The 22806-nt window shown below is 43.6% G+C and overlaps 1 protein-coding gene across 1 annotated transcript in view; it reads right to left on the reverse strand.

The window, feature by feature from the left end:
• CHAT (choline O-acetyltransferase) overlaps positions 1-22806 on the reverse strand; it is a 184239-nt gene that overhangs the window by 108209 nt on the left and 53224 nt on the right. The window contains exon 5 of the mRNA XM_077454885.1: positions 1488-1541. Within this exon, the coding sequence (XP_077311011.1) occupies positions 1488-1541 (54 nt within the window). The remainder of the gene's footprint in view (positions 1-1487; positions 1542-22806) is intronic.

Consider the following 22806-nt stretch of genomic DNA (forward strand, 5'->3'; position numbering starts at 1 on the left):
GGTGTGGACCTTTTCATAAGGATGCCAAGTACTTATTTGCATTTCAGGCTTAAGACTACATTCATGAGGCTGTAAAAAAAAAAATGTAAAGTGTTTTTTTGTTTACAGATTTGAATGCAGCTGCATTGTTTTCCATGGGGATGTGCACACAGATGCGTAAACATGCATTGCATACAGATCCGTAAACCAAAATATTTTTTTTTATAAATGTTATAAATTTTATTTATACATTTTATTTTTTACGCTAACAAATAGAAATGCATGCCTACACATATAACGGATGCAAAAATGCATTTTTTATAGGAAAATAAAAAGAGGAGATTATGGAGCTATTCTTTACAATTTTATGCATTTAACAAACATCTAAAAGCAAGTATTTTACTGATCATTTCTGCAGGAACTTTATGTTCCAGGAAAAATTGCCTATTTTATCAGTAAAATTCGTATGGACGTGTGAATGTAGCCTTGATTTTTTTTTTTTAAATGTGATCATTTATAAAGAAACAAAAAAAAAAATCAAATATAAATACTAGTTATTGATTTGTAACAAAAAAAAATCCTTTTTACTATGAGTTTTGGGTCACATGGGAGCCACTGCTATGTGTCAAGTAACAATTTTATGTGCAGAAATCTCTTCTGCTCACTTCATTTATATTTCTACTTTACTTTTCAGAGATGAACATTTTCGCATGCTGTTTTCACATAAATTATATTGGCCCTTCATCCATCACTTGTTCGTCTCCTCCAGAGAGACTAGCCATCTGTTTTACAGGCACATCAGGGGTGCCACTACATCGGAGAGGAACTTATTTGGTCACTCCACTGTAAAATTAGGGTTAATATCTGCCCTCCTGTCCTGTAATGTGTGAAGTATACAAATACAATGTGAATACATTTACATTTGTGGGATGTTTTTTTTCTAGGTCCAGAAAACAATTGTTGGAGCCATGACAAGTTCCTTCGTAGCCTATACATTGATAGTTTGGAATAGTGATATAAAGTATCTGTAAACTTTGATGAGGGTGGTTCTGTATTCTCCACACCCTACTAGTCAAACTTTGTATCTCACAAATTTGTGGCATATTTCAGCTACTAATCTTTAGACTCCCTCTTCGCTTCCAGCAAGCAAATAAAGTGAGTTAAGATAGAACGCGGATAATAAACAATGCCTGTTATACATGAATATCAATTTTAGAGAACATACTAAGAAAAGAGTTGTTGTACCTATGACATAAATCTTTACAATCCTTGTTAAAATGTGTTTCTTGCTTTGTCTATGGCTAACATGTTTATTTGTATATACACATTTATATTTATTACATTTGTGGCATTTGTAATACATGTAAGCCTTCAAATAAATATACAGTACATATTAAAACATAAAATAAGCTGGGACATATTGCCCATAAATAATGCAATATTTAATTGCTGAAAAATAGTTGAGGCTGTTATCCAAGTTCAAATTTATTTGAAGAACAACAACTTACAGATCCAATAAAGTTTTATAATCGAGCACACCGGAGATGAGATTTGCTGTAAACCTACAATTAAAAGAAAGAGAGAAATGCGTCTGAATACATAAAGATGACTTCCACATTACACAGTGAGGTCCCTATTACAAAACCAATTATTCCTAGACCTTGGATTATAGAACAACAAAGAACCCCTGTAAATAGGACTATACTGGGTATACAATTAGATGAAAACTGTGTTTATAAAAGTATCAAAACTTTATTTATACAAAATTAGACAAAGTAATAAAAAAAAAGGTAAAAGCATTGGTGCAGTTGATACTTATATACCATATACCAAGGTTACATAAATGGAATGGCTGCTGGTTCTGTCTACATGGGTCTGTGTACCATAGGATACAGAAATACCCAACGCATTTCGAATAACAACTCTTTTGGATTCTTTTGTTATTATTCCTTTTTTGAATATGAAACGACTGAAACCGCTTTTTTAAAAACATGGCACACAAAGACTTGCCTCTGTCTTGGAAAAATGATTCTCACTATAGTAGTTTTATGAGGGAGGAAGGGGGGAGGAGAAGAAGATATTCGCTATGCCTGCAGGGGTCCAGAGACACTCCGAAGCCAGATGGGGCCACCCAGCTCAGGACCTCAAGGACTGTCACCAATTCCTCCGTCAGGGAAAAGAGAAATTTAGAATTCTGTCTGTATAAAAATGATTAGCAATCCTTAATGGATTCCTCCTAAAACCTTGAGGGGGCTAGGTTGCAATAAAGGTATCAAGGCAGGTCTGAGCCATGTGGTTCCATAAGCATGTTTGAAGCAGCAAGAGGACCCTGGATTATAGGCTGGTACCTTCAGGATTTGGACACAGACAAGTTTTTGATAGCATTCCTTCTGTGTGTGCCCGCCTTCCCCACCTTCCCATAACCCTACCCATTCTGTAAGTCCTCAGTTTTTTGCTAGTGTCTAAAGGTGATGGACCTATTCTGCCTTTAGAATAGTCACTCTTAGCATGACTGCTTTATTATTTTTCTCTTTGGACTCTTCAATAACATCTTCACTGTCTCGTGAGCTGTAGAACTATAGATAGATAGATAGATAGATAGATAGATAGATAGATAGATAGATCGATAAATAAATAGATATAGGGTGTGTAGCAGATGGGGTGTGTCAGTTGATGACATTGGTTGCTATTATACTTTGAAAACTTTCTAAAATTTTACATTTTATATGATTTTACAGTCTGCACTTGGTATCACACTTTTTTCCCTTGAGACCACTTCCCCCATCCTCTGTGTATATGCAGAATACCTGGCTGCTGGCTGAGAGCGTAATCATTTTTTTTTAGAAAGAACTGTAGGAACTGAGCTCCCTGAGCAGAAGTAGAATGTAAGAATGTAGTATTTTTCCAAATTTTTGCATTTCTTTGATCTTGTAGTGAGCTTTGGTCAGCTTAGCTATGTGTATGTTGGGGTCTATTTACATCAGCCCACATCCCCTTGTGTGAGCTGTGAAGGTGCAACACATTGTACTATATAACTTGTTTTTCTTTTTTAAACTTTATTCAAATGACATGTCTTTTATCCTTATGCATTGTAGCAAGTTGTGATGTTGTGTAGTCAGTAGGAATGCTGTGCACTGCATAGAGAATCAGGCAGGCTTTCAACAAGCTTCAAGAAGTTCTGAAGCCAGCTTGTTTAAAGTAGCAATCAGCATAAAGATCATTGTACAACATTTACAAGCTGGAGATGGCTGGTACTTTAAAAGCTTCAACAAAGCATTCTGAAAGCTCTGCGAATGCTTTGTAAAAGCTTTCTGTTTACACTGCCCTTACACATCTGAAGCCCATGTTAAAGAGGCCTTTTTTTGTTTTTGTAGCACAGTGGTGTGGGATGAACTGATAGGACGTTGACAATGCTGGGACTACGCAAGTAGATGGGCTCTTAGTGTTCTCAAAGCATGAAGTTAATTATCTCATGCAGAAGACTAATGCCGCGTACACATGATCAGACTATCCGGCGGACTTAGTCTGGCGGACAAACCGCCGTAAAGTCCACCGGAATATCCGAACGAGTGGACCTGCCCACACACGGGACTTTTCCGGCAGACTAGGTCCGGTGGACATAGTCCGCAGGACTATCTGCCGTACTTTTGAAATGAAATGAATGGACTTGCCCACACACACGGAGGAAAGGCCTGTAGCTAATGAGCTGACAGTCAGAATTTCAAATACCAATCATGCTAATCTATTTAAAAAAAGTGCTACAGTGAAAAACAGAGGCTACAGGTTCAGGGATGAGCTCAGGCATGTATAGATACAAATCTAAACCTATCTGAGCTATCCTTCCAGGAAGTTGTCAAAGCAGACAGCCAATCATAGCAAACAGATGATATAACAAGGGCAGTATGTTCAGGAGAGGATTAGGGAGGGTATAACAACAGGCTGTAGATAAAGAAGAAAAGTTTGGATGGTATGATGGCGGACAGTGTACACCAGTGGCAACCCGTCCATAGGGGGCGCACGGGTGCCGCCCCCCCACATCAATGGGTCTGGCCCCCTAATCTACATGCGGGGCACCAGACGCATGAATTTCAATGTTTTTTTTGTTTTTTGTTTTGTTAAAGCACATGATTAGAGCCTGAGGCTCTAATTGGTTTAAAAAAAGGTGGGCTTGGGGTTCAGAGCACTGTCTTAGGACTGCCAGCCAATCGGGTCTCATTCAGGGCCAATCTTCCTGTTCGGCCTAGGTGGCCTGGAGGAGAAGTGATGGCCCTGGAGCGAGGAGCTGCAGTCCAGATCCATGTCTGCCTGATCTGCCTCCTTCCTAAGGTAAGTAGGACTCTGATCGCCACCACATACCTATCCGACTCATGTGGGAAGGAGGGGGATCACCGCATTTGTGTCCATCTCCTGAGCACGGGGGGCTGGGTTGGTGCTGGTGTGCACAAGAGAGGAATGCATAGGATCTGGTATGGGCAATATGTAGAGGAAAGCAGTGCAGGGGATCCGACATGAGGTGGTACATGCAGGTGAGGGGTACAGAGGGTCTGTCATGAGGCAATACATATAGGAGAGGGGTGCAGAGGGTCTTATGTGAGGCAGTATGTGCCAGAGAGTGCTGAGGGTCTGGCATAGGGCAGTACATATATAAATTGGGTACAACAGGTCAAAAATGGGGCAAAAAATGTGAAAAGGGGGGAAAAATGAGAACCATGTTTTATATATAACAATCATTTTGTTTTATTGAAACTAAAAAAAAAGTATATTCCACAACCCTTTGCAATATAGCTAGTTTCCATACTCTCTACAATATAACTGGCTTTTATTAACCACTCTGTAATATATCTTTGCATGAGAAACTCCACATGGCCTGAGGAAGAGGATTTCATACAGAAAGAACTGACCAAACAAGCAGAGCATGATAATGATCTGGAAATGACATGAGGACTACTAGCAGATGGTTATCCTAAAAATGTTTGCCCCTTATTACAGTTAAGTCATGTTCCTATCCCAAGAGCAAGCATATCGCATACAACCTACTGTGTTGTATTTGCTCTCCTTGCAACTGTATGATATTAAACAATTTTTTATTATTTTTCCATTTTGTTTCATTGAATGGGGACCTTGGATTGTGGGCTCCTTGAAGGTAGAGACTGATGTGAGTGTGCAATGTACAGAGATAGGGACAATTGTAGACACTTACGCAGGCTGAACTGGATGGATTGTTGTCTTTATTCAACCTAACTATCTATGTAACTGGTTAACATTATTGAAACCCAAAAGGTTTCCCTGTCAGGGCATTACTTATGCCGCGTACACACGATCGGAATTCTGGCCAGAAAAAGACCAATGAGAGCTTTTCATCGGAAAATGCGACCGTGTGTATGCTCCATTGGAATTTAGCTGTCCGAATTTCCGCCAGCCAAAAATTGATAGCATGTTCTCAATTTTCCCGATGGAAAAACATTCTATCGGTAATTCCGATCGTGTGTATGCAGTTCCGACACGCCAAAAATCACGCATGCTCAGATTTAACTACGAGACAGAAGCTATTGGCTACTGGCTATTGAACTTACTTTTTCTAGTCACGTCGTTATCAACGATCGAAGACAGCTTGAGCCGAATTCCGTCGGAATTCCGTCGGGAAAACCATCAGAGCTTTTTCCGCCGAGAATTCCGATTGTGTGTACGCAGCATGAGAAGAGATCAATGAAGAGCCTATGACCATGAACACTATGTTGAGGAAAACAATGCGGAGGGTCTGACATGAGGCCTTGTGTAGAGAAGAGGAATGTGGAGGGTATGACAGTGTGCCTCATTCATATGTGCAGAAAAGAAATGGGTCTGTCATGAAGCAATGGTGGGGTTTGGTGTCTGTGCTGTGAATAGGTTTAGCCCCCCTACTCTAAAGTGGAGTGGAAGAGGATGGGGTGGAGATGGAAGCAGTAACTGCAGCCAGCTATAAAGTCCAGAATTAAGAGTGCTGCACTGTTTTCCTGCATTTGCCAAAGAGAGATTTACAGTGTTCAAGCAGTTTGGTGAGTGTTGATTTCCGCTTTTAATTTCGCGCTTTTCATTTAGTGATTTTCAGTTTGCGCTTTTAATTTCGTGCTTTTCAGTTTGTTTCTGAACTGCCAGCCATGTTGCGGAATCGGAGGAGATTACGTGTTATTTATTATTGGCCTTGGAGTTATTGCTTTGACCCAAGTCCAGTCCAGGAATGGGAGGAGGATTTCTTGGACCAAAAATTAGTTGCTTTTTTAATCGTGGCCAATTATGTCATATGCCTTTTCTGCGGGAGCTCCAGGAGATGTTTTTCGGAATTATCTCCGAATGATGGACCCCTGCTTTCGCCAACTCTTGGCATTGTTGACCCCCTTTATTAAGAAGCAGGACACATGCACAAGACTTTTATTAAATTTTTTTGGTTGAATAATGATTTGATTTGGTATATTTGCTATATTTTTGGATGCATATAATGAACTTTTTAATTAAGTTCTATTGGCAGATAGCATGTCTAATTTTATTTGTTTTCTTTTTTTGATGCAGAATAAAAAAATTGTGGAGAATAATACTTGGCTATGTGTTTTACTTCAAATAACAGTTTGGGAGTAGGCAGTTACATTTAAAAAATACAATGTAAGATTAACAAGGGACACCAACATAGTTGTATCTTTGATCTTAAAAACTACGGGATAATGGTGTTGTGGTAACTTGCCCCAAATAAAATAAAAAGAATAAAAATATTATTCTTGATATCACTATAAAATAAAAGCCTTTTAAAACACGTTTGGCAGAACTCCATCAGTATCACCAGCAAAGCAACTTCATTATTATCCCATTAAAGAAGAAGAGAATGTGCGCTGCAATTTGAGATTTCATAATTTTCCACATCACGAATGTCAAATCTCCATTATGAACACTAGTTTACAAGATCGACCGCTTCTGGCTCGTCGTTGCTTTCAAATATGCATGTTTGTACTTTTGTCTGACGGACTTGTGTACACACGCTTGGAAAATCTGACAACAGATATTTGTCCGTGGAAAATTTAAAGCCTGCCATCCAAAATTTGTCCACGGAAAATCCGACAATTGTCCTATGTAGCATACAAACGGTCAGATTTTCCACCAACAGCCTGTCATCACACAATTCCCGTTGGAAAATCCGATCATGTGTATGCAGCTTTACACTGTTGTATCCTCTGTGTATCTTAATTCTTGTATGTATATGCTATTTGTCTCTAGTAAATTTGGGCCTATGCTTGCTTTTTAAAGTTGTCCTGCTGCTAGCCAGTTTTACACTGCTGTGTCCTCGTCAGTTAATTCTTGTAGTAAAGTCTGAGCCTACACAATCTGTCTCTAGTAAATTTGGGTCTTGCTATTAAAATTTTTCCTGCTGCTGGCCAAATTTACACTGATGTTTCTTTTAAAGCGGTATAAAACCCTAAACCCATTATATAATATATTACAGCTCACTGATCATTAGATGTGGTGGCTGTATCAGTTTTCTTTTCTTAGGCTTTTTTCCCCTATGTTTTCACCTGGTGATTTGGCCAGTAACATACCTCCTGTATTACAGTATCCACACTCTGCATGAAGGAGCACATGTTGTACCTTTGGACAGCAGCATTGCCAGACTAGCGGGAGGGGAGTCTTAGATGTACTAACAGATTTAAATACACTAACACATTGAAGCCAAGCTCCGTCTAATCATTTATAAGCAGTTACAACAAACAGATTTTTCCTTTTGGGATAAATACTTCATATAAATAAAAGCTGAACATTGTAAGCAGCCCAGCTAGTGTTTAATGGTTTGTCCTATCTCTGCACTTGATATGTTCCTATGGAGAGCTTGTTCTTTTGAAAAACTTAAGACTTACTGATGTTACTAGAAGAAAGTCTAAAAAATTAATGCAGCCATCACATCTAAAAAAATGGATGTCTGCGATACAATGTTTGCTTTTTGGTTTAATACCACTGTAATTATTGCAGTAAAACACCTGACTGCGCTTTTTTTCTATAGAGCATTTAAGCCAATTTTCCTTCATTAAAACTAACTTACTGTCAACAAATTTTACACTATTGTATAATCTGAGGTCTTCTTAATCCTAATGAAAACTTGATAAAAATTGGCCAGGAGAAGTACAGATTGTCATCAGCAGGAATAAGGATAAACTATTGGCCAAATTTCTATCTTCCCATCAAAGTGGATTTTTTACAATGAATGAAAAATCATGTGTCGCTGATAAAGCTACATGAAAACAATCTTTTTTTCCCAAACCTAAATTTATCGTGTTGGGGTGCTCCCCCGCTGTATATAAACCAAGCTAAATGTAACAGAAAAAAAAAAATTATACAGCCAAATATGTGCTATAAGTGTATAAATATAAATGAAAAGTGCTAATGCGCTTCACCTCACTAATGAATGTGTAGGGAAAAAAAAAAAAACTAAAAAATGTGTAAAGTCAATATATGTAAATATATATAAATATATAAGTGTGTGGAAGCAGCCGGCAAGAAATAGTGATCTCAGCACTAAAAGTAATACAAATAAAAATAAATAAATTGCGGCGCTGCCAGCAAAATAAACTAAAAAGGAAAAAAATATTGTCTCAAAACATATATGGTGAAAAAAGTGAATCCACCTCACTAAGTGATAGATGTGCAATATAGGGCAATCCAATGTAGTATCTAATACAATAATAAATGTGCATAAATAAAACGATCATGCATAAATAAATGACACAATCAGAAATAGCAAAAAAAGTGGTTGAAATTAGATGTGCAAACAATGCAATAAGCAATAGGTAGTGCTCCTTAATTCAAGTCCATGCAATTGCTTCGTGAACATACATCAAAGTCCATGCACAAAAAAGTGACTTCCAAACACGTGATTGTCCAGCGACTAACTTCAGTGCCAAACAGGTGCACCACCAGTTTCCCCCAGCCTCTCACCTCAAATGCTTAGTATACAGACACTGTATGCAAGCGGAAGCTAATCCATCATCATCCGTCCAGCAGATAGTATACACCTGTACAATCCTTTCCCAGGTTCTTCACATAGCTCCCATTATAGTGGGCGGTACATAGAGCATGGAATAAAAGGACAGGGGGGCTCTCATGTGTAGTATTTGAATATAGCGATTTAATAAGATAAATAGTCACTTACATCAAAGTAGAAAACAGTGAGTAACGTAGTACAATCCGAACTTCCGGTCTCGGCCGCGACCGGAAGTGATGAGTGTAACACCACAGCTCCTTCCCTGACGCGTTGCGTCACGACCTCGTGACTTTTTCAAAGGGACCCCATCTGGTATTTTTTATTTTTCCATCGGTACTGTGGCAGGGCGAGGCCGTGCCACTGTTTAACCACTTTAGCTCCGGAAGGTTTACCCCCCTTCATGATCAGACCATTTTTTACACTGCCTTACTTTAACTGACAATTGCACGGTCATGTGACGCTGTACCCAAATAAAATGTCCTTTTTTTCCCCACAAATAGAGCTTTATTTGGTGGTATTTGATCACCTCTGCGTTTTTTATCTTTGGGTATTTTGATTGTTTGTTTTTTTTATTTTGTGCTATAAACAAAACTCACTGCTATAAAACATTCCCAATAAAAAAATGTAAAAAAAAATCTAATTTCTTCATCTTCAATATGTATTCTACTACATATGTTTGGTAAAAAAAATCCCAATACACTTATTATAATTGGTTTGCACAAAAGTTATAGCAGCTACAAACTATAGTATATATATATATTTTTTTTTTTTTTTTACTAGTAATGGCAGCGATCAGCAGCTTATATCAGGACAAATAGGACACCTAACTAACACTTCTGACACTTTTGGGGACCAGTGACACTAATACAGGTGGTCATTAAATTGACCATTACTATCTTAATACAATTTACTAATTTCGATGTAAGGGTATTTTAAGCCCACATTTAATATGGCGGGTTCAGAGCTTCCTGATGACGGCTGATTGATTGGCTGAAATGCTTCAAGGCTTCATCACTTCATCTAGGAACACACTTCCACCCATGCAACTTCTGGGAATCGAGCTGAGCCGCGAATAGCGGTTACCAGCAGATTGTGGGTGGATTTCCCCTAAAAATCACATGCTATACATACGGGGTGCCAGGACATTAGGTACCATTACATGTGAGTGTAATCTCATACTTGTTTACACCCAATACATTTAAAACTGTTTTTCTAGGAAACAAGCACAGTAATGGCACAGGTGTGTGCTGTCTTTATGTTAGAGACAGAGTTAGAGCACAACCCTACCGAAGGGGTCATGTGTGATGGGAGCAGTAAGATCTGCAGGTCGCACCATACTGTCCAGGTCAGGACACTTCGGGATAAGAAGCCAAGCTGACAGAGGTACAGCGTTTTGTGTACGAGTACTGGAACTGTGTGTTAGATGGTCTGGAGGGGCAAGGCATGAGGCCTGAATATTGTGCATTTGTCATATTGATGGTGGTAACCCCTGTGTGGAAAGACTTTTATTTTTGAACTTTTTGCTTTTTTTTTTATAAAAGTAGGCAGAAAAAGCCCTGAAACGTACTTCTGGTGCGGAATAAACTCACTGTTTTGCACTACCAATAAGCTACAAAATACTCAACTTGTCATAGTGGCAGTGCCAAGCTTCCCATGATTTATTTATTTATTTAATTTATCCCAGATGATGTCTCTTTGGACGAAACGTATCTGTATGAACCTTGCTGATGTCATTGCATTATCTTCACAGTCATGCCTACAAGAGCTTTTTATCTACTCAAATGTGAGTATTCCTAATGTTTAAATCCATACTCTTTCTATCATACGGATTTATGCTTTATGGAACTTTGTTTCATTTCTTGGTCACATCGTGTGAGTAGGGGAAGACTTTGATTCCACCCTGTTTTGAAATCACCCACCGTATTAGGGCATTGTCACTTTGAACCATATGAAGGAAGGTGTGATTATCTCCCATTCGGGCCAGACATTGCTGACATGGATGTTCCAATCTGTGTTTTTTCACCATAAGCCTTGAAGACTCATTGGGCGTCATAAGGATACAATTCATCTGCTTAGACTAATCAAATACTTTCCAATTGTGGATTTTACATTTTTATTATTTTTTTTCTTTATGTGGATTCATCACTTTATTCATTTATTAATGTTTTTACCCAATGTGTTATTCAATGTAAATGTATATAACCCATCTATATCCACTACTTCTATACGGTCTCTGGCTGCACAGTGACCATTCCTATTAGCACTGCACATTTAATCTGTTATCACTTGTTTGCAATTGTCATTTGTTGTGCCGGCTGCTGTTTATTATTCAGAGGGACAGTGCGGTATTTTTCTCTTTCCATTTTGTAACACTGAACATCTCCCTGAACACACCATCCCCACCGTGAAAGATGGTGGTGGCAGCATCATGTTGTAGGGATGCTTAAATTCAGCAGGTAAAGTGTAGCTGGTCAGAGTTGATGGGAAGATGGATGGAGCCAAATATTTTTCCGACGGAACCAATTCCTATTGGGAAAACCGCTCGTCTGTATGCTGTTCCGACGTACCCAAAACGACGCATGTCCTGAAGCAAGTACAAGACGGAAGCTAATGGCTACTGGCTATTAAACTTCAGTTTTCTAGTCCCGTCGTACGTGTTGTACTTCACCGTGTTCTTGACGGTGGGACTTTGGTGTGACTGTGTGTATGCAAGACAGCTTGCGTGGAATTCCGTCGGAAAAACCTTCATGCCATGTACACACGATCGGACTTTCCGGCAGACTTGGTCCGCCGGACGATCCACCGGATTTTGCAGCGGAGGTCCGCCGGACTTTCTGAATGAGCGGACTTGCACACACACGCTCGGACTTTCCGGCGGACTAGGTTTGACGGACTTCCCGCTGGACTTTTGGTGGAGGTCCGATGGACTTTCCAAATGAACGGACTTGCCCACACATGAACTAAAGTCCGTTCATTTTGAACGTGACTCCAGGTACGATGGGACTAGAGAAGGAAGTCAATCTTGCTGCTTTCATCTGTGAGATTGACACCTTGCGAGCCCCGTCACCTTGTATGGATTTTAAGGGTAACCGCCTACACCAAAAAAACGGCTTGGAGGTCCTACCAAGATCCATACCAGGCCCTTATCCGAGCACGCAGCCCGGCCGGTCAGGAAAGGGGGTGGGGAAAAGCCCTCAACATGGGGAGGTGCTTTGGGGAAGGGGGCGCCCGTTTTTTCGGGAGTAGGGTTTCCCCTTTAAGTCCATACCAGGTGACGGGGCCAGCGAGGTGTCAATCTCGCTGATGGAGGCGGCAACATTGACTTCCTTCGCTAGTCCCATCTACCTGGAGCCGTGTTCAAAATGAACAGACTTTTCTCTGTGTGTGGGCAAGTCCGTTCATTTCAAAAGTCCGGTGGACTAGCACACAGACGGGCGGAGTTTGAGTCAAAACTTCTTTCTAAGTCTGCCAGACTTTTGGAAAGAAAAAGTCTGCCGGAGCCCACACACGGGTGGATTGTCCGGCGGACTCTGGTCCGCCGTACCAAGTCCGCCAGATAGTCTGATCGTGTGTACGCGGCATAAGTAACATCATAGTGCAGTTGTTTCTATTTTAGACTAGACTAACCTCATAAGTAACAGACAGACAGATTTAAAAGAACATAGCTGGATCTGCTTTTCATTCTATAATGATAGCTTGTTAGTAATTGTTTCCCTTGAACAACTAGAAAAAAATATATTATATCTGTCAGTAGCGCCAGGCAGCTGGATGTCTATTACAATTGTGTCTGCATTTCCTGCTCATCCCTGGCTGACTGAATGTGGTCTGAAGAATTATTATTGTAATTGTACCCCTTAGATGGTTGTGACTCCGCAGTTAAGCTGGTATTAATTCAATCATTCTCTGTTTACTTAAAGGGATGGATAGTGTCAGTAATAAAATTAATTTTAAATACTATTTATTGTTATTCATTATGTATATGTCTTTGTGTAGAAATCATGCTATTCTCCCTAACAGCAGCTTGGTTCCTAAATAATCTGGTGTTAAAATATTATTTGCTGTGTTTTACAGCAACCATGCATGCCATTTGCAGAAGGATCTTGCTAAAATTAAACATTTGCTCATTGCATGCCTCTAAAGTTAACCATACACATGTAATGCCTTTATTTATATACCCTTATGGCAGGATCAGATGATGATTTGGCTGTATGCAAGGTAGGGGCATAAATGGTACATTTAAAGCAAATGGTGCCTTTGATTTTTGAAAAACACTTGGGCAATTTTTGACATTCCCGGAGGCAATTATTGCACAGGGAAAGCCTGATCTTTTACTTTGCTATGAAGAAGATGAATCAAAGCTACTGTGCGCCATTACAATTATCATGTGAAAACTGAAGCAGGGCCCACTATCGGACTGACTTGTTAAAGAAAGGCAGATACTGTATACAGAATAGAGAATACTTTATTAATCCCAAGGGAAATTGGGAAAATGTTGCGACACCGCCACATTCAACTACAAGATCGCAACAATGAACAGAACAAGATACACTATATTAACAAAAGTATTGGAGCGCCTGGCTTTACACGTACATGAACTTTAATGACATCCCAATCTGAGTCTGTATTGAGTAGTTTTAGTGGATAAACGGAGGTCTACGTCTCCCTTTGGAAGTCTGGGCTGCTACCTGAACTGGTCCAAATCTGATGTCCCATCAGTAGAAGGGATATTTAAATAAGAAAAGAGGAACGTTCGGTGTCTGGAGTGATGCCACACTGGGTGCAAGGATATCAAATGTTTATTGAGAATCAAGAATTAACAAATCGAGCCGTGTTTCGGAGGAACTGCCTTCCCCCTTCAGGACTAACATAGAAGCATAAAAAGAGGGGGGGGGGGAGCAAAAAGTACGTATTTCCAACCCTGCTAAACCCGAAAAGGAGAGAAGGAACCCTCCTCACCAATCATCTTAATCCCATTAGCAACCAATATTGATGGCCTGTTCACTCCTTTATCCAACCACTTCCAATATACCACCATATAGTGATGGACGAACGTTTCGCCCGGCGGTCGTTTCGCGGCGAATTTCCGACATTCGCGGTCCGCACGTTCGAACGCCTTTTTCCGTCGTTCGCCGCGGCGGACTTACGTGTTTAATGTATACAAGAACTTTAACCTTTGGTGACACGTTTATCATGTGATACAGGACAGCCACTTGAGACATGACAGCACATGGACACTTGTACATTCCCCCTAACCTATAAATACACCCGATCCGGTGGCCATTTTACATTCTTTCTTCTGTTACGATAGGGACAGGTTCCTGTGTGGAGTAGGGAGAGATAAACCACTAGCTATTTGGTACACAAAAGTTCTTTTCAGGACTGGTATAGGTGTTAGGTGTTGATAGGTTTGCTGTGCTGCTGATTCTTGCAGCAGCCTGAGTGTTTTTTGTTAGTTTAGAGAAAGGGAAAGGACGGTGTATGCTACAGGGACAGCCAGATTAGTCTTTCATCATCATCATCATCATCATCATCATTAGCTGTTACTATCAAGGTCCACAAAAGAGCTGTTCCAGTAACCACTAATCGTTCTCTTTTTTTGCCAATTTGTATAGGGACAGGAAGGAAGCAGTGTTGTCAGGCAGTGAGGGTAATTTTAAAGACTTGCTGTTATTATTAGTTCCACAAAGGTTCTTTTCAGGACTGGTATCAGTGGTACAGTAATAGGCTTGTACATGTATAATATTCTTTCTTCCAAATATAGAAAGGATATTATACTTGACTGCTGCCCTTCTGCTGCAGTCTGCTAAACATTCACAACTCACTTGTTCCACAAAAGTTCTTATAAGGACTGGTAACTTGGTATAGGGTGCTACGGTACATAGGCTTGAGTGCGGTACAGTCTGCTGTTCTGTAAGGACCGCTATCGGTCCACAATAGATAGGGTTGACGTGCACCACTGCTGACTGCTGCCCTATACTGCAGCAGTCCTTCAGCGGTATAGGGACTGACGTACAGTCTGCTAATCACTAACACACAACCTGCTTGTTCCACAAAAGTTCTTATAAGGACTGGTAACTTGGTATAGGGTGCTACGGTACATAGGCTTGAGTGCGGTACAGTCTGCTGTTCTGTAAGGACCGCTATCGGTCCACAATAGATAGGGTTGACGTGCACCACTGCTGACCGCTGCCCTATACTGCAGCAGTCCTTCAGCGGTATAGGGACTGACGTACAGTCTGCTAAACACTAATACACAACCTGCTTGGTCCACAAAAGTTCTTATAAGGACTGGTAACTTGGTATAGGGTGCTACGGTACATAGGCTTGAGTGCGGTACAGTCTGCTGTTCTGTAAGGACCGCTATCGGTCCACAATAGATAGGGTTGACGTGCACCACTGCTGACCGCTGCCCTATACTGCAGCAGTCCTTCAGCGGTATAGGGACTGACGTACAGTCTGCTAATCACTAACACACAACCTGCTTGTTCCACAAAAGTTCTTATAAGGACTGGTAACTTGGTATAGGGTGCTACGGTACATAGGCTTGAGTGCGGTACAGTCTGCTGTTCTGTAAGGACCGCTATCGGTCCACAATAGATAGGGTTGACGTGCACCACTGCTGACCGCTGCCCTATACTGCAGCAGTCCTTCAGCGGTATAGGGACTGACGTACAGTCTGCTAATCACTAACACACAACCTGCTTGTTCCACAAAAGTTCTTATAAGGACTGGTAACTTGGTATAGGGTGCTACGGTACATAGGCTTGAGTGCGGTACAGTCTGCTGTTCTGTAAGGACCGCTATCGGTCCACAATAGATAGGGTTGACGTGCACCACTGCTGACCGCTGCCCTATACTGCAGCAGTCCTTCAGCGGTATAGGGACTGACGTACAGTCTGCTAAACACTAATACACAACCTGCTTGGTCCACAAAAGTTCTTATAAGGACTGGTAACTTGGTATAGGGTGCTACGGTACATAGGCTTGAGTGCGGTACAGTCTGCTGTTCTGTAAGGACCGCTATCGGTCCACAATAGATAGGGTTGACGTGCACCACTGCTGACCGCTGCCCTATACTGCAGCAGTCCTTCAGCGGTATAGGGACTGACGTACAGTCTGCTAATCACTAACACACAACCTGCTTGTTCCACAAAAGTTCTTATAAGGACTGGTAACTTGGTATAGGGTGCTACGGTACATAGGCTTGAGTGCGGTACAGTCTGCTGTTCTGTAAGGACCGCTATCGGTCCACAATAGATAGGGTTGACGTGCACCACTGCTGACCGCTGCCCTATACTGCAGCAGTCCTTCAGCGGTATAGGGACTGACGTACAGTCTGCTAAACACTAATACACAACCTGCTTGGTCCACAAAAGTTCTTATAAGGACTGGTAACTTGGTATAGGGTGCTACGGTACATAGGCTTGAGTGCGGTACAGTCTGCTGTTCTGTAAGGACCGCTATCGGTCCACAATAGATAGGGTTGACGTGCACCACTGCTGACCGCTGCCCTATACTGCAGCAGTCCTTCAGCGGTATAGGGACTGACGTACAGTCTGCTAATCACTAACACACAACCTGCTTGTTCCACAAAAGTTCTTATAAGGACTGGTAACTTGGTATAGGGTGCTACGGTACATAGGCTTGAGTGCGGTACAGTCTGCTGTTCTGTAAGGACCGCTATCGGTCCACAATAGATAGGGTTGACGTGCACCACTGCTGACCGCTCACCTATACTGCAGCAGTCCTTCAGCGGTATAGGGACTGACGTACAGTCTGCTAATCACTAACACACAACCTGCTTGTTCCACAAAAGTTCTTATAAGGACTGGTAACTTGGTATAGGGTGCTACGGTACATAGGCTTGAGTGCGGTACAGTCTGCTGTTCTGTAAGGACCGCTATCGGTCCACAATAGATAGGGTTGACGTGCACCACTGCTGACCGCTGCCCTATACTGCAGCAGTCCTTCAGCGGTATAGGGACTGACGTACAGTCTGCTAAACACTAATACACAACCTGCTTGGTCCACAAAAGTTCTTATAAGGACTGGTAACTTGGTATAGGGTGCTACGGTACATAGGCTTGAGTGCGGTACAGTCTGCTGTTCTGTAAGGACCGCTATCGGTCCACAATAGATAGGGTTGACGTGCACCACTGCTGACCGCTGCCCTATACTGCAGCAGTCCTTCAGCGGTATAGGGACTGACGTACAGTCTGCTAAACACTAATACACAACCTGCTTGGTCCACAAAAGTTCTTATAAGGACTGGTAACTTGGTATAGGGTGCTACGGTACATAGGCTTGAGTGCGGTACAGTCTGCTGTTCTGTAAGGACCGCTATCGGTCCACAATAGATAGGGTTGACGTGCACCACTGCTGACCGCTCACCTATACTGCAGCAGTCCTTCAGCGGTATAGGGACTGACGTACAGTCTGCTAATCACTAACACACAACCTGCTTGTTCCACAAAAGTTCTTATAAGGACTGGTAACTTGGTATAGGGTGCTACGGTACATAGGCTTGAGTGCGGTACAGTCTGCTGTTCTGTAAGGACCGCTATCGGTCCACAATAGATAGGGTTGACGTGCACCACTGCTGACCGCTGCCCTATACTGCAGCAGTCCTTCAGCGGTATAGGGACTGACGTACAGTCTGCTAAACACTAATACACAACCTGCTTGGTCCACAAAAGTTCTTATAAGGACTGGTAACTTGGTATAGGGTGCTACGGTACATAGGCTTGAGTGCGGTACAGTCTGCTGTTCTGTAAGGACCGCTATCGGTCCACAATAGATAGGGTTGACGTGCACCACTGCTGACCGCTCACCTATACTGCAGCAGTCCTTCAGCGGTATAGGGACTGACGTACAGTCTGCTAATCACTAACACACAACCTGCTTGTTCCACAAAAGTTCTTATAAGGACTGGTAACTTGGTATAGGGTGCTACGGTACATAGGCTTGAGTGCGGTACAGTCTGCTGTTCTGTAAGGACCGCTATCGGTCCACAATAGATAGGGTTGACGTGCACCACTGCTGACCGCTGCCCTATACTGCAGCAGTCCTTCATCGGTATAGGGACTAAGAGTTTTGTCACAGGGTCATTTAAAAAATGACAGGCAGAGGAAGAGGCAGGCCCTTCCGCAGGGGTGGTAGGGGTAGGGCAGGAGCAACAGGCTTGAGCCAAAGTGGGAAGTTGCAGAAGGTGCGTTCAATTACTTTAAAGGATGCACCAGACTTGGTTGAGTGGCTCGCTCAGCCTTACTCTTCTGCACCCTCCTCATCCTCTCGATCTGCACCCTCTTCTTCACTCTCTGCTATGTGCACCCCCAAAGACACTACCACCAACAACACGACCACCACCACCACCACCACATACCTTCCGCTTGAGTCACTGGAATTATTTTCCGATCCATATCAAGAGGACATTTCTGATGCGCAGCCACTCTTGGTATTGGATCAGGAAGAGGAGGTAGCAACAAGCGCTACTCAGCAGTCTGACGCCAGTACCCAGATCAGCCCAAGGAGGAGGTTGGTCCCCGGTGTTGCTGCCTACTCCGAGATCTCTACTTATAGCGGTGGGGAAGGTGACGTTGATGATGACGTGTCTAGTGATGTCACGTGGGTGCCCACAAGAGAGGAAGAGGAGGGGAGTTCAGAGGGAGATATGGACCAGCAGATAGGGAGGAGAAGCAGCAATGACTTACATTGCACAGCAGGGACAAAGCAGACTGCAAATGTATCAGGAGCGAGTCATCGACCATGTACGGTCACATCTGGCGCTCCCAGGACACCGGCACATGGCTCCGCAGTGTGGGCTTTTTTTAACGTGTCCGCTGCTGACAATAGCGTTGCCATCTGCAATCTTTGCAGTCAACGCGTTAGTCGCGGTAAGCCCAATACTCACCTAGGGACGACCGCCTTAAGAAGGCACATGAGCAGCCATCACCGAGCCCAGTGGGAGCAACGGAACACACAAAGCCACACTGCAGGCTCTCACCGTCCAGCCTCGTCTTCTACTTCTCCTTCTCCTCTCTCCTCACAATTGTCCTCCACTCCACCTTCCATCACGCCAAGCTCACATTTTTCTGCAAAAAGGCAGGCTTCCGTGGGCCTAATGTTTGAGCGTAAAAAAATGATGACGCCGGATAACCCTCTTGCCCAACGGTTGGCGGCTGGCTTGTCAGAACTCATAGCCCGCCAACTACTGCCATATAAACTGGTGGACTCGGAGGCCTTTCGCAAATTTGTGGCCATTGGAACACCACAATGGAAGGTCCCAGGAAGGAAGTATTTCTCAGAGAAGGGCATCCCAGAGCTATATGGCCATGTTCAGCGGCAAGTGAATGTATCTCTGGCACACAGTGTCGGTGCCAAGATACATCTGACCACAGACACGTGGTCTAGCAAACACGGGCAGGGAAGGTATATCAGTTTTACTGCCCACTGGGTGAACCTTCTGACGGCCGTCAAGCATGTAACCCGTGGCACCCGTGTAGATTTGGTTTTACCGCCACGGATTGCATGCAGGCCTGACTCTTCTTCTCCTCCTCCTACTCCATCCTCCTCCCTCTCCTCCTCAGCTGCCTCCTCCTTTTCCGCTGCTAGCGTCTCTTCCACTGCACCGCCCAAGCTCCCCAGAACCTATTCCACATGCCAGGTGAGACGTTGCCATGCCGTGCTGCGTCTGTTGTGCCTGGAAGCAAAGAGCCACACTGGCCCGGCACTCCTTTCAGCTTTGCGTTCACAGGCAGATGAGTGGCTAACACCGCTCAATTTGACAGTTGGTAAAGTGGTGTGTGACAACGGTGCCAATCTGCTTAGCGCATTGAAACAGGGCAAAATCACGCACGTGCCGTGCATGGCACACGTCTTAAACTTGGTCGTGCAGCGATTCCTTGTCAAATACCCTGGGGTCCAGGACATCTTGCGGCAGGCAAGGAAAATCTCGGCCCATTTCAGAAGATCTTACACGGCCATGGCTCGCCTTGCTGACATTCAGCGGCGACACCATCTGCCGGTCAGACGTCTTATTTGCGATTGCCCGACGCGATGGAACTCAACCTTCTATATGCTTGATAGGCTGCTCCAGCAGAAACGTGCAGTTAACGTCTACCTGTATGAACTCTGCGAAAGAAACGGTTCTGGGGAGCTGGGTTTTTTTTCACCGCGCCAGTGGCTGCTCATGCGCGACACATGCAGACTTCTGCGGCCATTTGAGGAGATCACCAAACTGGTCAGTCGCAGCCATGGCGCCATCAGTGACATGGTACCTTATGCCTTCTTTCTGGAGCGTGCATTGCGTCGTGTCATTGATCAGGCTGTGGAGGAGCAGGAGCGGGAAGATGAGGAAGTCGCAATGCTGGATGAATTCCCAGGGGGGGCTACTCTATCTGAGACAAGTCAACAACAGGAGTCTGATGAGGAGTCAGAGGAGGATGGTGCCGGGGCGGATGAGCAGGAGCAAGAAGAGCATGCTTTAAACCTTTCTGGGATCCCTGTTGTGCGAGGATGGGGAGAGGAGAATGAAGAGGACGACATTATCCTGGATGATGAGCAGGAGCCAGGCCACCACACCGCTTCCACTTTAGTGCAAATGGGGGCCTTCATGCTCCAGTGTTTTAATAGGGACCCCCGTATAAAAAGCATGAGGGTCAAGGACCAGTACTGGGTGGCAACGTACTTAGACCCCCGGTACAAACACAAAATGGCGGAAATGTTACCGCCGTCGCAGAGGGCTGTCAGAATGCAGCACTTCCAGGCCTTGCTTCGAGAAATGCTGCATTCTGCTTTTGCGTGCGCTGGCAGAGGAGCAATTCCCACTCCCAGAGAAGGATTTGCGGGTACCAATCCAACAGCGCCTGCAAGAAGAGGCCGGTTTGAAGATGTGTTGGTGACTTCGGATATGAGGTCATTCTTTCAGCCGACCCATCGACAGGTGTCATCCGGATCCAGCATCAGGGAACGCCTAGACCGTCAGGTGTCCGACTACATTGGGTTAACGGCCGATGTGGACGCTCTGAGGAGTGATGAACCCCTAGACTACTGGGTGGGCAGGCTTGACCTCTGGCCAGAGCTTGCCCAATTTGCAATCGAACTGTTGGCTTGCCCCTCATCCAGTGTCCTGTCCGAAAGGACGTTCAGCGCAGCAGGGGGGATTGTGACCGATAAGCGTACTCGCCTAGCTCACCACAGTGTTAACTACCTCACATTTCTAAAAATGAATGAGGCATGGATCTCGGAGGAATTCAACACATGTGACCAGTAGACCATGTATATGTCTATAAACTATTTTTTTAATCAAGCACACAGACCTTCTTAATTCATTTGGCTCACTTCCTTGACCCAAAAAAGCACACCGTACTATATGCCCCTACCCTCCTCTTTGAAGAGGTTGAGCGGTGTCATATTTCTACTGGGGCTGCTTATGATATCCCTGTGCTGTGCTGACTTCCTCCTGGGGGTTCTTATTATGAAGGGATCACACTATCCCTGTGCTGTGCTGACTTCCTCCTGGGGGTTCTTATTATGAGGGGATCACACCATCCCTGTGCTGTGCTGACTTCCTCCTGGGGCTGCTTACGGTGCTGCTGTCAGTGCTGTATGTCACGGTGCTGCTGTCAGCGCTGTATGTCACGGTGCTGCTGTCAGCGCTGTATGTCACGGTGCTGCTGTCAGCGCTGTATGTCACGGTGCTGCTGTCAGCGCTGTATGTCACGGTGCTGCTGTCAGCGCTGTATGTCACGGTGCTGCTGTCAGCGCTGTATGTCACGGTGCTGCTGTCAGCGCTGTATGTCACGGTGCTGCTGTCAGCGCTGTATGTCACGGTGCTGCTGTCAGCGCTGTATGTCACGGTGCTGCTGTCAGCGCTGTATGTCACGGTGCTGCTGTCAGCGCTGTATGTCACGGTGCTGCTGTCAGTGCTCTGTATTACGGTGCTGCTGTCAGATGCCTCTATCACGGTGCATGTGTCATTCCGGTATGTCACGCTGCTGGTGATCATCTCCTGCACCCTCTTCTTTGCCTACCCTGGTCCCTGACCTTCCCTCTCCTCCATTGCCTTCATTAGCTCCATAGTCCTGAATTGTTAGAACAATTTCCCAAATAAAATAAAAATGCTTGTAGTTATCGATCCCAAATTCACCTCATACATGTATTATGTCATTGTCCAGATGGTGGGACTACGTTTTACCCCCTAATAATTACCACGTGGCCGCAAATTCGACATGAAGGTTTGCAAAGTTCGCCTCCCATTGAAGTCAATGGGGCCCGCGGCGAACGTTCGGTTTCGCGAACGTTTGGGTCCGTTCGCATTTCGCGTTCGCGAAACGTCCCGTCGGAAGTTCGTCCATCACTACCACCATATCTTCGATCCATTTGGTAGACCTTCTGATCAGCTCCATGTCAATCACAATACACCCACCGATACAAAGTCCAAAACCACAGAAAATCATGCAGTTCTTCACACCTCTAAGATCCAAAATTTAACACACAGGCACCACAGAAGGGGATGTAGAGGAAGAACCAGAAAAATAAAGACAGGAAATCAATAGATAACTCAAGCGCAAATAGGAGAGCAACAAGTGATTAAAAAGATCTGTGCCAGCTATGAGAACACCTAAATCTTCAAAAGCAGCAAAAATCAAACAATATAAATAATTCCTGCAGCGCTCACGCACAAATCCTTTTCTCAAAAATCCTGCAGCGCTCACACACAAATGCAAAAATGAACATAAAGTAATAAATAACATGTATAAAAATAAAACAAGACACTCACTCTATATTGCCAGCTACATGTTGCTTCTGAGCTGTATAACTTTAATGTT

The sequence above is a fragment of the Lithobates pipiens genome, unplaced genomic scaffold (assembly GCF_037356315.1).
Source record: "Lithobates pipiens isolate NorthernLeopardFrog02 unplaced genomic scaffold, aLitPip1_a1.2 Scaffold_25, whole genome shotgun sequence".
Lineage (NCBI taxonomy): Eukaryota > Metazoa > Chordata > Amphibia > Anura > Ranidae > Lithobates > Lithobates pipiens.